The sequence below is a fragment of the Prionailurus bengalensis genome, chromosome D4, assembly GCF_016509475.1.
Source record: "Prionailurus bengalensis isolate Pbe53 chromosome D4, Fcat_Pben_1.1_paternal_pri, whole genome shotgun sequence".
Lineage (NCBI taxonomy): Eukaryota > Metazoa > Chordata > Mammalia > Carnivora > Felidae > Prionailurus > Prionailurus bengalensis.
Window position 1 is genome coordinate 81523411 of NC_057359.1, and position 15559 is coordinate 81538969.

Sequence of the window (15559 nt, forward strand, 5' to 3'; positions counted from 1 at the left end):
GCTTGGAACACTCTTGCATGTCTAATTGTTACTCCTACTTTGGATCATAGCCTAGATGTCACTTTTTCAGGGACAGCTTCCCTAATCTGCTCAATCTCAATTATTCATCCACACTGGCCTCTCTTGCATAGCACGTTCTTTTTCTTCATCACACTTATCATTAACAGTTACACATTTATTTCCATCTTTATTTTCCATCTCCTTTCCATTAGATTGTAAGCTTGGAAGGTAGGAATCGTATCTAACTTGTTCCTTGCGTCCAGCACCCCTCACGCTGCCTGGCACACGGAAGCACTCAGTAGATTTTCCTCAAGTGGATGAATACTTGTCGTTAGATTGATGGAAGGAAGGCACTCTTTCCTGGTGTCACTGAGAAGCAGAGAAATGGATGAAAAGAGAATTGTCAACTCTTTCCCATGCTGGCTCCCTCTAAATGGCTGAGGCCTTCTGCCTTGTTCATCTGATCCCATAGGCACCGTGGGCCAATTTAGGGAATAGCCTCCTAATTACACAGCTTGAAGACCTCATCAGGCAGATTGCTTTTCAGAGCCAGCCACTTCTGTTATTAAATAGCAAATGGCATTCACAGAAGAAGCACCTGATTGGCCACCAGAGCATCTTATGAGGCAGGAGGAGGTATTAACAGCTTAATTTTTTCTTAGGAAGTTGGAGTATATCTTCATTTTTTAACCAGAGTATCTTTGCCATCTTCCTAAGTTGAAATTCTGTGAGTTTTGAAAAGAAAAATCTTCATAATCATCTCAGTAGAGAGTTCTTTGCAAGGACAGAGTGAGGAAGTGTGACTTACATTGTCTTTTGAATTCCTTTATCTCATCTGGTGCATATATTAAACAAATAGCTCTAACTAAACATTTCCTTCCTCTAGTTTAGAAACTGTCCATAGACTACCCAGGTTCATAGCTTCAAAATGCTGAGCTAATCCCCTCTGTGTTTATGTAATTCCTTTATGTCTCACATGCGGTTGGTTTTCTTTCCAAACCTGAGCATTTCTGTGTCGTGGCGTAGTGACACGATGCAGATTTACATGCATAATCTTTTCAAACGCATTGCAGACAGAACACTGTGTTGCATTTGTTTAACACGTGTCCTGCTTGATGAATGATACACACAGTTGCTGCCTTCCATAAACTTGCCTGCAGCTAGAGTTAATGATGGGAAAGAAAAGAAGGGAGTAAAAAACCACAGCTTGATTTGAACAAGGCAAATGAAAAAAAAAAAAAAAATTCCACAGCCTCCACGATTGCTGTTGTGGAAGGAAGAAAGCTAATGTGTACTGAGTGTCTGCTGTGTTGCCAGGCTTTGCTTTCTCATATTTTGTTTAGTGATCAACACAGGTACTTTCTAAAATGAAGCAGTATTTATTCCATTTTATAGATGAGGCTCAGAGAAGTAAAGTATCTTCCCCAGGTTCACACTGTTAGGATAGAGTCAAGATTTGAGCACAGGTCTGACACTAAAGCCCGTGCTTTTGCCATCCCTGCATTAATTCAACAAATCAGGAAACAAAAATAAAACCCCCCACAAATATTTATTGAGTTTCTGTGAGTTATTAGGTTCTCTTTGAGGTGTTGGGAATTTGTCGATGATTAAGACAGACAGGGTTCCTGCCTTCATAGACCTTACATTCTAGGGACTCATTGGGATATAAAGAAAATGCAGGGCCACTAATTAAAATGGCCCCAGCAAAGTTGACTTGAACCCAGATTGTCAAAGTGCTTGTTCACCTGTCCAAGAGAATTTTGTCATTTTTATCCTTTAACATAGATTAGCTTGAGAATCACAATAGCAGACATTGCTAATTGGTTATGGCACTCTTTCTTGCCTGACCCTAGATGGAGTCTATGAGCTTTCTTGACACAGTACTCCAAGCAGCTCCAACTAGTTGGTCAGTGTTGCTGTTTGAGAATAGCCTATTTGTCCTGAGGTGCTGATTAGCATCCCTTCAGTAAGGGGATACAGCCTGAGATGGAAATGCAATAGAAATATGTGCCTTTTTGTCTGAACAATGACTTTCAGAAGTCGTTTTGGGAAAATAACTGTAATTCCCTGAGTTTCTGTATCCTACCATATCAAATGAAAATATACATGTTTAGAATATTTTAGAAGAACTGACCTAGAAGCCAGTTCATTAATCCACTCATTCAACATGCATTTACTGAGCACTTTCCATGTACCCACACTGTAATTCTACTGTAAGGATATACATATTGAGGGATAGTTCTGCCCAGCTTGGAAGCCGCAGTGGGTGTTCCCATGCCTCTGGGGGAAAGTTGTCTGGAAAGACTGGGGCAGACGGTGAAGGGAGTTGGTGGCAGTGAGATGCTACAGTTGAGTTCTCTGTCATTCAGAAGCTTCAGGAGAGGAGGATTTAGAGACTTGAGATCAGGCCACTTCTTCAAAGTAGAGGTTCTCCCTTTATTGCTAACTTTAGAAATGATTCATTTTATTAAGGAAAATGGCAGCCCTCTTGGCGGAGGAAAATTTCATTTCTTTATCCATCTCTTTTACTTACCTTCACCATTCCCTTTATATACCAGACCAATTCCACATTATTTTTGTCTATTTAAAAAAAATTAAATTCCACATGCTATGATTACTGAATACATTGGAAGGAAATACAAGGTAACGTCATTGGATGGAGGGTTGAGGCACCTGAGATCTCCTCCCGACTCTGCCGGTAACCAGAAGTATGGTGGGCAAGATCCTCATTCCACCGCCCTTGGCTCTCAGGGAAGACCGGATATGTGTGTAGGGTCCCTGTGTACATAGGAAGGGACTGAACTACATTGTGTCAGAGATCCCCGCTAGCTCCAACAGTCTGTGGTGGTCAGGAGTACCGTTTGAAGAATTTACTGTTTGAAGCAATGGTCACACTGTGTTCCATTCTGTGACAGCCTCCCAAAGGGATGATTCTTCTGCATGTGGACTTGCAGTTTGTCTTTTTTGACCTTATGCAGTACCTTAGGTCCTTGTAGAATTAAGGTCATGTCAAGATGAAATGGATAAGCTTTTTGGGCACCCCCTCAAAAACCAAAACAAAACAGGAGTGCAACAAACCCCATTCATTAAACCACAAAGTCTAGGGAGGAACTCAGGGCCAAGAATTGTCCCTGTGAATCCAAGTGAAGTACACCAGCTGTGGCCAAACCTAAACGTCTTTGAAAATGTCGGAGGCCTTCTTTTCTTGAATTCCACATTGCCATGCCAATGAAAGTGTCTTCCTTCCACACTGCTTTATCTTGTCCTTTAGGATTTCATAGCAGGCATAGTTACATTGCTTGAGGTGAAGTGAAGCACGTTGGGAAATCCATATACCTTGTGCTGCCTGGCACAGTAGAGAGCAAGGCCGTATCAGAGAAGACCCCGAAGGATGTCACGCGGGACAACAGTGCGTCAGCTGACTGATGACATCAGCTCAGCCTTGTTTGCAGGATTTGCGCATTCTTACCTTTATAGAATAAGTTTAGATGATAACGCCCCTTGCCTGGGTGTTACTGTGTGCCAGGCACAGAACAAGATGCATCGTTTGTGTTACCTCATTTAATCCTCTGGGAGATACAGGTACCGTGTGCTCTCAGATTACAACATGGAGACCTCAGGTCGAGATTGTTACCCAGGGTCACATGGTTAGCAGAGCAAGGATTTGGGCTGAGGTCTTTCTGACTCCAAAGCCCAGGCTTTTGACTGGTGTACCATACTGCCTTTCCTGGAGCACAGACCAGCAGAGACTCACTGCTCAAGCCAAAACACGAGTGAGGTCGGTGTGAGTGTAGATGCGAAGGAGTTAAATGTATTTACTCATTCTACATCGGCACTGGTATATTTTGAGTGTAAAATGTCAACTGGAATTTTTAATGTATAAAATCTTTCATCTGTCCTTACACCAATCTTTGTACAGACCAGCCCCCCTCCCTTGAGGATTTATTGTGGTTTTGATCTGTGTTGCCTCAAACCGTTGAAATCTTTTCAAAGAAGCAGAGCTGTTTTCTTTTTATTTTTTCCTCCTCTTTGCTTTTCTTCCCTCCCGCAGTACACTGGTACCAGGAGTGGACGTAGTTTGCTATTCAGCTTGATCAAAGCACTCTACACCAATGTAACTTCCTGATCTTACTGGTAACAGAACTAAATGTTTCCATGTTCTGCCAAGATGGGTTGCCAGTTATCGACAGAGGGCTTGCATCTGGTAATAATTATTTACTAATTCTGTTTACCTTTTGATCTGGTTTTCAGTGTACAGCTGCAGCTATCAAGGCTATAAGAGAAAGTGGAATGAATCTGAACCCAGAAGTGGAAGGGACGCTAATTCGGGTGCCCATTCCCAAGTAAGTTTGGTTAAAATTCACATCTTCTGATGCAGTGGGGCAGTTGTCCTCGGAAGGAAACCAACAGGCCAAGACACTGTTAGGCCCGCAGCGTATTTTACCTGTACTCTTACCCTGGCAAACTCCAGCATCCTTTGGGATCCAGTTTACCGATTCAGAAATATTTACTGCATGCCTACTACATGCTAGGGGCCGAAGATGCAGCAGTGAACCTGGCAAAGTCCTTGTCTCCGTTCCAGGCTGGGAACATTCCAGGCTGGGAAGGTGGGACACGTAAATAGTAAAGTCATCCCAGATAGTGAAATGCTGTGGGGAAAGTAATGGCGGTGGGACCCAAAGAGCGACTTGATGAAGGTGATGGTAGAGGGACAACTTAGCCTGGGAGAGCTCCTTAAGGAGGTAACGTTTTTGCTGAACCGAATGGGGAGGAAGAGCCAGGCTGGGGGAGGGGCTTTCCAGGCAGACTGAGCAGCCAGCACAAAAGACCTCGACACTCGTGTCCATTGAAGAGTTATTTTTTACATTAGTCCTTGCTTGTTGAAAAATTTAGGCATTAGAACAGAATATTGTTAATTATATAAATAGAACTTAGAGTTTTGAATGAACAAAAATGTATGTTTATTTTTAAATTAAAAAAGAAATCACAAGACTTTGGCATGTTTGAGAGGCAGAAAGCCAGTGTGCCTGAAAGTCAAGGAGGGAGAGAGAGGGAATGGAAGGTAGGCTTTTCAGGCCATGGTAAGGAGTTTGGGCTTTACTCTAATTGGAATGGAAAGCCACTAGAGGGGCTTAAGCAGAGAAATCTGATCCAATGTTGACTTTTTGGGGGTCTTTTTGGCTGCTGATTAACAAATGGAATATAGGGGGGCAGAGTAGACACAAAGAATAGTCAGGAGGCAACTGTGAGGGTCCAGGTGAGTTCGAAATCTTTGCAGATTCCAGGGCAGGCATGGTAGTTTCTCCTATAATCTCATTTCTTACTTATCTGTAAGTCCTTCTTCCTACGTGATGCCTCTTGGACAGCAGGTCCCAAGGGAGTGTTGAATTAATTCATTTAGTCATTCAACAGATATTTATTAAACACTAACTGCATGTCAGGCACTTTCCTGGTGGTTGAGATACAGCAGTAAACAAAATAAACAAGAAAAAGCCGCTGTCTTCCTGGGCTTACCTTATAGTCGAGTAGGTACAGTAGACAGAAAGGCTGACAAACCTATGATGTAATATCAAGTGAGGATGAGGACTATGAAAAAGAATAGCAGGGTAAGGGGATAGAGGATTGAGGTTTTTATTGTAGATAGGAAGGTTCAGAAGGAAGTGACGTTTGAGCAGAGACCTAGGTGAAGTGAATGAATGAAGCCTCCAAGTAACTAGAAGGGAAATAGAGTCTTTTTGTGCCACACATCACGTTGTATTTCTTCACATATATTGCCTCACTTCTCACACAGTCCTGTGAAGTACGTTTATTCCTGGTATGGAAATTTAGGCTCAGAGAGGTAAAGTAATATGTCTGAGATCACTCAGCTTATGCTAAAGCTGGGACCCAAGCCTAGCCTTAATTGATTCTAAAGCCTCATGATGTGCGCACACTAGCAATAAGAACCAATCCCGACACTGAGAGTCCAGGAACTTTCCCCACTGAACTTTTTTTCTGCTTTAGGACCAGAAAATGGCTGTTTTATTTCATTGTGTTCTCGTATTCTGTAAGTCAGAATTAACACTGTGCTTTGAAATCATGTGAATCGGGAGCAATATAACCTAGTGTTTAAGAACCAAGTAGACCTGGGTTCAAGTCCAGAACCTGTTTGCTTGGTTAGTTCATTAATTTTGCTCAGCCAGTTTTTACAAATGTAAAGGCTCTGTGCTGGAGGCTAGGGATGTACAAACCTGATGTTTGTCTTCATGGAGCTCACAGGCTGTGGCCAGGCCCCTTCTTTATATCATCTGCAGCTTATCCATGGAATATACTATTACCCACAGTTTATGGATGAAAAATTGAAATTCAAAGAAATTAAGGGACTCGCCAAGATCATATGGTCAGTAAGTGGCAGTTAGGATTCGAATCCTATTTCTCTGTTACTAGAGTACGTGCTCTTTATCCTGCACTGTCTTTATAGGTGGGTTATTCTGGAAAGTGCTATGTGTACTCATGGACAGCAGATGTAAGTAAGACTTGCAAGTGGAATAGATAATAGTCAGCAGGTTTATTTTTTAGTTCTTTAAAAAAATTTTTTTTTAATGTTTGTTTATTTTTGAGACCAAAAAAGAGACAGAGTGCAAGCAGGGGAGGGGCAGAGAGAGAGGGCGACACAGAATCTAAGGCTCCAGGGTCTGGGCTCTGGGCACAGAGCCCCACATGGGGCTTGAACCCAGAAACCACGAGATCATGACCTGAGCTGAAGTCGGACGCTTAACCGACTGAGCCACCCAGGTGCCTCTATTTTTTAGTTCTTGTTCTTTTGTCTGCAAAATCTTGGAAAAGTCACTTAACCTCCATAAGCCTCAGTTTCCTCATATACCAGATGAAGAGATTGTTCTCAGTGGCCTGCCAGGTCCCTCTGAACTTTAAAGTTCTGTGATACTGTGAATTTCTGCTGCTGAATGCTCATTGCTCACTTAGATTCTCCTTAGAGTGGCCTGGTTGTGTATCATATTCTTCTTTCAAAGACGTAGTTTACATAATGTGCACCTCTGCAGCCCCTCAGGAGTTAACGGTTGCCCTTGTGCATTGTATGTAAGTTTGAAGGATCAGTGAGTTTTGCTTAAATTTCCAAAGACTTGGGGATCTGTTACATTATATTTTACATTATTTTATGTTGGTTAATGGGAGTAATCTAAGAGAAAGTTGACGGACCAAAACCGTCTGCTCCTGCAAACCTCATTTTTTATACACTTACTTCCCTTTGACAAGGTGGTAAGGTCATGAGGCCCCTTACTGAATTATACGTTTGGTAGTTTTCCAGATAAAAAATGAATGATCTGTTCTTCATTATGGAGCCTGTGTCACATGAGAGGATAAAGGTTGATTTAGACGTAAAGAGGACCAAGGTTTTTATTTGGTTTTGGCAGTGACTTCCACATGACTGTGGCCACGTCACCCTAGCAGCTTGCTGTCTGCTAGTTCCTTACTTGGAAAATAAGTGAAATAATACATAACGATAGGTAGAGATTTGGTGGGATTAGTAGAGAAAATAGATTAGGTCGTATGATCTCCTTAGGGGAAAGAAATTATGTAAATATAAGATACTGATATTATTTCAGTAAACTTAATTTTCTAGATATATATAATTCTAGTTGAGAAGGGAAGAAATGAGGAAGGGAACTAATATATTGAGTACCTACTATGTCCCAGGGCCTGTTAGGTGCTTGACATAGCTGGAGAAAGTGGGAGAGTATAGGGTTAAAGTCTGCCTTGGTATCACAGAAGCATGCAGTTGAGTTCATCCACTTTTGTAGCTGTGTGACAATGGCACCTGTCCCCACCTCTCTGAATCTCTGGGAGATTACTTGTAAAGTATTTACAGGGCTTGCGTGTGGTTATTGGGAGATTACAGTGAGTTAACGTACACAAAGATTTTGCTGTTTGGCCGGCACCCAGTGAATGAATGCTAGCAAATGTTCCTCTACTCCCTTTCATAGATAGGTCAGAACATAATTCCCTTTTAAGGACGAGGAAACAGATTCAGAGAAGTGAGGCATCGGTTCCGGGTCAGATAGCTGGTAATTGGCAAAGCTGTGGGGAGGAAAATAGTACACTAAGCTTACATGAGGTGATTGGGAGGTGAGATTGAACCAGAGGCATACATCCCTAGGATCAGTTTCTGATTACAAAATTTCAAGTTTGGTTCTAGGAAAATGTGCCCTTCCTGATGATCTTGACTCTTCCTCTGCCTAATGATCCGTCTGCAAGTTTTCTGGTCTTAACTCTGGCTGCCCACCGCTAAGTTTTATTTGCAGTTGCAGCAGATCTCAGCTGGTACCTCGCCTTCATTATATTTCTCTGATTCTTTTATTCTTATTTAAATGAGTCTACTGAGTATGTTGACTCTTAACTGGAATCTGCCTCTGATCCTTTTGGGAATTAGGGGGAAGATAAATCCTAAATCGACAACAGGTCAGACCTGGAGCCGTCTTTCACAGCCTCTGGGAACCCAGCCTCGTGTGGTTGCGTGCGGTTCTTCTCAGTTCAGTACCGCGGAGCCTGAGGCTGGGCTGTGTCTGCCCCCACTGGCAGTGCGTATAGTTTTTGTTTTCTTCTCTGGCCAGCATTCTTTGATTTAGAGAAGTCAGCCTACTGGATAGATTCTTTGACCATTCCTGTTAATCAGGTGGACTGAAATCATTTCTTCTACTTTCCTTTCCTATCTATGTAGTCAAATTTTGGGTGCTGTTTATCAGTCACCTGCTCTGCAGGTGCAGCACCTGAGGGTGCCGTGCTGAATGGCTTTGTAGTTTCGTCTTGTTCTCATTACACTCCCATGAGGCCAGGAGATTATTCTTAACGCCCATTTGACTGGGAAGACAACGGAAGCTCATGGAAGGTGAACATCTGCCGTCATAAAGCTAAGTGGCAGAAGCATGGTTAGAACTCGGGCCTCACTATTTTAACTGCCTGTTGCCTGTTCTCGTCTCCTGGTGGCACATCTCTCTGGAATATCACTCTTTCACTTCTTAATCAGGGACTCTGAAAAGTTTTGAGCAGGAGATCTTTTTGCATCAGGCCAGATTTCTGCCCCTACCCCATTCATATCTTTACTATGCCCCCACACAAACAAGCAAACAAACACACACTCCCTTGCTCATTGTGCTATCAAATCTCAGGGAGAAAACCACACACAGTAGAATGAAGCTGCTTGGTGGAGAGTACTGACTGACTGCATGTCTGCCTTGAAAGAAACCTGTAAGGAATCATGAACTCACTGAAGAGATAAAAGCACGTGTGATTGACTCACTCCCTGCTGAGGCTGCGTTCTTCCTTGATTGTCCTCCTCTTTTGTTATTTTTCATCAATGTCCGCATCGATTTAATTTTAAGTAGAATTAAAGAAAAAATTAAAATACCTCCATCCTGTTCTCCATGGGGAACCACTCTTAGCACCTTGATTTTCTAGATTTTTTTTTTTCCTGTGCAGATTCAAACACATGCCTATATCTCCTCCTTTTTCTTGTAATGGTAAGGGATTAAATTATACATACTGTTCTGCCCTTGTTTTTTTAACTTAACAATGTGTCATTACTCTCTGATGAGTAAGAGTGAGAATTCTTCCTCACTCTTTTTAAAGGATGCATAGTGGTTACATTTTACATACAGCATTAACTAGTTCCCAGTTGTTGAATGTCTTTGTTGTTGAAAGTTTTTCTCTTTGACTAACAGTGTCCTAATGATCTTCAAGGTGTACTTCCTGTTCTACTGGGAGTGGGAAGGGAGGGGCGCTGGAATTGGGAAACAAGTGAACAGAACGTGGGGAGCCTTAGTGTTGCTACTGCTGCTTGATTGCCTGAGTGCTTGTTTGCAACAGTGTGCTGCATATTGCTGAGCTTCTTAGAGACGGGGACATTTCAGGGCCAGACAGCAGTCTGCAGCTCCCCCAAGTGACCCCTCCAGGGGTCCTCAGACCCAAACTGCTTTCCTCAGTCTATTGATTTAAATGTTAAACTCATCCCAAAACACCCTTGTAGAAACATCCAGAATAATGTGTGACCAAATATCTGGGCGGCCTGTGGCCTAGTTAAATTGACACATAAAATTAACCATTGTAATTTTATAGATCATTTCAAGGATTTTAGCTTTTGCTTGGAAGGGAACGGGAAGTCGGTCAATGGAGGGTTTTGAACTAGGAGTGACATGATCTGAATTAGGTTTTCAAAGGATCGTAATGGTGGCTGTTTTGAGAATTCTGCTGTAGGAAGGCAAGGGTGAAGGCAGGGTTCATTTAGGGGCTATTGCAGTAATCCAGGCATGATGATGGCCTGGACTAGCTTAGTAATGTGGACTTGGTAAGAAGTGGTCTGCCTCTGGATTACATTGTAAAGAAAAAGCTGCCAGGATTTGCTAACAGATTAGTTGTGGATTTAGAAAGAAAGGACTAAATATAAACATGCCTCCAAGAATTTTGGCCTGAGTACCTGGAAGGATGGGATTACTCCTCACTGACAGGGCAGACTGTGGGAGGGCAAATTGGGTGCGGGGGAAGAGCAGGTTTTGTCTGTGTTTATCTTGGGATACTATTAGATACCTACGTGGGGAGGTCAAGTAGGCTGTTTGATCTGTAAGTTTAGAGCTCAGAGGACAGGTGTGGACCAGGGAGAGAAATCTGGGAAGTATGACCCTGTAGAGGAGGCCGTGAAATTAGGTGACTTTTTTTTTTTTTTAGGTTATTTATTTTGAGAAAGACAGAGAGTACACCCAAGCACGGGAGGGGCACAGAGAGAAAGAGAGAGAGAGAAAGAGAGAATCCCAAGCAGGCTCTGTGCTATCAGAGCCTGATGCGGAGCTTGATCCACGAACCGTGCCATTATGACCTGAGCTGAAATCAAGATTTGGACACTTAACTGACTGAGCTACCCAGGTGCCCTGAGGTGGGATTATTTTAGACAGGAACGTAGATCATGAAGAGAAGGGGTTTGGTGGCTATGGCCTTGATGCTTGACTTTCAAGATTTATGGGTCAAGCCAGTGAGGAGAAACCAGCAAAGGAGACTGAGACTAAGTGGCCAGACAACCAGGAGGGCGTGGAGTCCAGGAAACCGAGCAAAGTGTTTAAAAAAATTTTTTTTTAATGCTTACTTATTTTTGAGACAGAGAGAGAGACAGAGTGTGAACTGGGGAGGGGCAGAGAGAGAGGGAGACGCAGAATCTGAAGCAGGCTCCAGGCTCTGAGCCGTTAGCACAGAGCCTGACGTGGGACTAGGACTCACGAACCAAGAGATCATGACCTGAGCTGAAGTCAGATGCTTAACCAACTGAGCACCCAGGCGCCCCAACAGAGCAAAGTATTTTATTATTTAAAAAAAAAAAATTTTTTTTTTTCAACGTTTATTTATTTTGGGACAGAGAGAGACAGAGCATGAATGGGGGAGGGGCAGAGAGAGAGGGAGACACAGAATCGGAAACAGGCTCCAGGCTCTGAGCCATCAGCCCAGAGCCTGATGCGGGGCTCGAACTCACGGACCGCGAGATCATGACCTGGCTGAAGTCGGATGCTTAACCGACTGCGCCACCCAGGCGCCCCGTGAGCAAAGTATTTTAAAGAGGAGGGAGTCATCGGCTATGCTGAACATGGCTGGTAAGTCCAGGGAGAGAAGGTCTGAGAATATTCACTGCATTTAACGACCTGATTTATCCATCACTTAATGTCTTCGTAGAAAAGAAAGCACAAGGGCTTTGGGGTTCAAATCCCTGTTGCGTCACTCTAGCTTTGTCAGCTTGGGTCCTCTGAGAAGCAGATGGATGCCAGGACAGAATCAGATGTGCAAGAGGTTTATGGGAGGAAATGCCTGCGAGAGAGACTGAGCACAGGTCTACTGCCAGTGAAGAAAGGAAGAGAGGGGGATTGGGTGGGAGAAGACTCACACAGCACCCCTGAGAAAGTCACCTAGGCTGAAGGGGCATTCCTGAGCAGGTTGCCTATTAAAGGAGTCCCTCTGTCACGTGGTCATTGCCTAGCAGCAGTCTGGAGAATGTGCGCATTGCTCAATTGTTGGAAGCTTCAGCCTCCTTATCTGTAAAATGGGAATGATTTTTATGGTTGTGAGGAGTAATGGGATATTATATGGGTTGCTCTTAGTGTGGGGCTTGGCATGTCATAGGTACTTAATCAGTTTTAATTGCTGTATCTTACACTTTTTGACTTTATCTAATTCTCTTGGTTAAGAGTTCTTGGAAGCCGTCTTTTTCTGATTATTTGGAAGTAAAACCAGTGATACTTGACTTCTGTTTACTGACTGCTCTTTTAGTCCTTAACTCTCACCCTCTTCCTCACCAACTTCTACCCCCAATGCCATGTTCATTTTTTTCTATCCTCCATTTTTAGGGATGGGAGGAGTGGAGTCATTATGTTGTAATTATCTTGGAATTTCAGTTACTCGGGAACACTGTAGTTTGATTGTTAACGAGCATTCAGTTTGTTCTTTGAATGTGAATTGTGGCGAATACAACCTCCTAGGACGTCTATCCCAAATAAGAAAGTCTGATGACCAGTCCTGCCTATGGTGTGGGATATGCTTTGTGTTTCTGGTGAGCAGAGGGACCTTGGCTCTTGTCACCCTCAGCCCACTGAGCTGCTCCACAGGGCCTCCCAACAGCCAGACAGTTGCCATTGTTGGCTTCCGCTTTTCCTTCGGGCATCGTCAGGGGCGATAGACCTTATGCCCAGGCTAGGCCCCTTCCCCCAGATTTGTTCTGAGGTGACAGCACGGAGGAGAAGTCTACTCAGGATCAGACCTGGCTATTTTACCAGATACCAGTAAAAAGCCCTGAGTTACAGTTCTCCTAGCCTGAATTTCCTTTCCCAGGTAGTTTTCCCCACCATATCCTAACATATGGTTTCTCATGAACGATGGCCAGGTTTTTCCAGGGAAAGCAAGCCAGGTAAGGCAGGGTGGTCCCCAGGCTGAGTTAACCACGGGCGGGGAGCCGTAGTGCAGCCTGGGAGAGCCAGCATTGAAAGCTGGGGGAACCAAGCTTATAGTCAGAAGAACTGTGAAAAGAAAACCAATAAAAAGAGTTCTGTGAGCTTACGCTAGTTATTTCAGTTCCCTGAGTCTCAGTGTCCTCATCTGTAGAATAGGATAATAGCCGTATTTACTTTTATGAAGATTTATTGGGAGAAAGTGCTGAGATGGATAAAGGGGAGGGGGAGCAGCACTAGAGGGGAGAGCCTTTGGACCATGGATGCAGGCCTGACACCCGTGAAGAGAGGAAAGAAAGTCAGCGAGGGTGAATGTTAGTTTTTAAGTTGTCGCTATCAAGGTAGCTGCTGTTAAGGAACCTTCCGTGTTACCTGTTACGGGGAGCCCTATCATCACTGCCATTCCCCAGGTGAAGAAACATGTGCCACCGTCATTACGTTTTCCATCCAGGAGACAAGCCCTGTTCAGTGACAAGAACCAAGTAGGCACGTGACCTTGCTTAACTGCTTTATTGAGATATAATTCACCCATTTAAAGTGTACAATTCAGTGGTTTTTGGTATATTCAGAGAGTTGTACAACATTCACCACAATCAATTTTAGGACATTTTACATCAAAAAGAGACTTTGTACCCACTAGCAGTCACTCCCAGCTTTACCCAATCCCCTCGCCCCACTTGGGATTGCTGTAGGCAACCATTAATCTGCTTTCTGTCTATAGATTTCCCTGTTCTGAGCATTTCATAAAAATGGAATTACACATTATGTGGTGTTTGGTGACTGGCTCTTTTCACTTAGCGTAATGTTTTCAGGGTCCATCCATGTTCTAGCATGTATAAGTACTTCATTCTTTTTAGTGCCAAATAATATTCCATTGTATGGACATTTTATTTATCCATTCGTAAGTTGATGAACTTTTGAGCTGTTATGAATAATGTGCTGCCGTGAGCATCATTGCACAAACTTTTGTATAAACATACTTTCAGTTCCCTTGAGTGTATACGTAAGAGTGGAGTTGCTGGGTCATATGACAGCTCTGTTTAACTTTTTGAGGATCTGCCAAACTTCTCCACAGGGGCTGCACATGTTACATTCCCACCAGTAATGTGTGAGGGCTCCGGTTTCTCCATCTTCTTGCCAACACTTGTTGTTTCAGTTCATTTTTATTATTATTACCACCATCCCGATGGGTATGAAGTGGTATCTCATTGTAGTTTTGATTTGTATTTCCGTAATGACTGCTGGTGTTGAGTGTCTTTTCATGTGCTTGTTTGGCATTTCTGTATCTTTAGAAAAATGTCTGCTGAAGTTCTCTACCTGTCTTTAAGTTGAGTGGTTTGTCCTTTTATTGGGTTGTAAGAGTTCTTTATATATTCTGGATACTAGACTTTTAGGTGTATGATTTTCATCTCCCTTTGTTTCTTTTTTTTTTTAGAAAGAGAGTGAGCGTGAGTGGGGGAAAGGGTGAGAGGGAGAGAGAGAGAGTCATAAGCAGGCTCTACACTCAGCGTGGAGCCCAATGCGGGGCTCGATCCCACGATCCTGGCATCATGGCTTGAGCTGATGTCAAGAGTTGGATGTTCAACCGACTGAGCCACCCAGGCACCCCTCATCTCTCTTAATCGCAAAAATGGTACCCATTTATTGTAAAAACTCAAATCCTACAGAAAAATAAAACATTCTCTTGTGGTCCCCCAAATGTTCTTCCATAAAGTAACTATTGGTAAGTTTAATGTATATCCTTCCAAATTATAAAAGAGGTGTATACCCACCTACACACACACACACACACACACACACACACACACACACACACGTATTTAAGTTAACATAAATGAAATTGAGTATTTGCTTTTTTCACGGTGATCTCACTGTTGCAGACAAATACCCTTTTGAGATGGGTGTGATACAGATGTAATCCTGGGGCATCAGAAAGTTTAATTCGTTCGGGATCACAGATTAGTAAGTGGAGGAGTCATTATTCAGATGGAATCTGTCTGCTTCCAAAGCCCATGTTCTCGCCACACTGTCGTCTTGCTTGTCAGGCTGCCAGCGTGGAACCTGTCTTCCTGCTCTGTGGCCTCCTTGTCTAGCTGCCGTATCGCCTAGTGGCTCTTGTACCGGAGAAGTGTGTATGATGGGTACATTCCAGGAAATACCCTTTTCTTACACAACCCACACACGTACGGACCTTTAGCAGTCTTGAAAGGGAAAAAAAGGTGAGAGAAGAATGCCTAATGACCTCATTTGGGCTGGGGCGGCCACAGACTGCGTTTGAGCAACTACAGCTGCTTTTCCTTCCCCTTTCTTCCCACCGCCTGCTTGCCATCGCTGCTTTCTCAGGGCCACTCATTGTGCTGGATGAGGTCCATCCGGCACATTGTTTCTCTGTGCCTTCCAGTCCTGCAGGGGCCTCTGTGCGGTGTTAGGGTGCCCGCCTTCTCCTCTGTGGTGTTGCTTCCTACCCGGCCTGCAGCTTGTTAGGCTCGCCTCCTGCTATTTCGGGATCCACGTGTGTGAAACGGGCCTCGCTCCCAGCACATAAGTTCTGGTTGAAACACATAAGAAAGTGCAATCCGGAATTGAGT

General features: G+C 43.5%; 1 protein-coding gene across 4 annotated transcripts in view; it reads left to right on the forward strand.

The window, feature by feature from the left end:
• MRRF (mitochondrial ribosome recycling factor) overlaps nt 1-15559 on the forward strand; it is a 60668-nt gene that overhangs the window by 18358 nt on the left and 26751 nt on the right. For all 4 annotated transcript variants that reach the window (XM_043566386.1, XM_043566385.1, XM_043566387.1 and 1 more), the window contains one exon: nt 4252-4343. In XM_043566386.1, coding sequence (XP_043422321.1) covers nt 4252-4343 — 92 coding nt within the window. The remainder of the gene's footprint in view (nt 1-4251; nt 4344-15559) is intronic.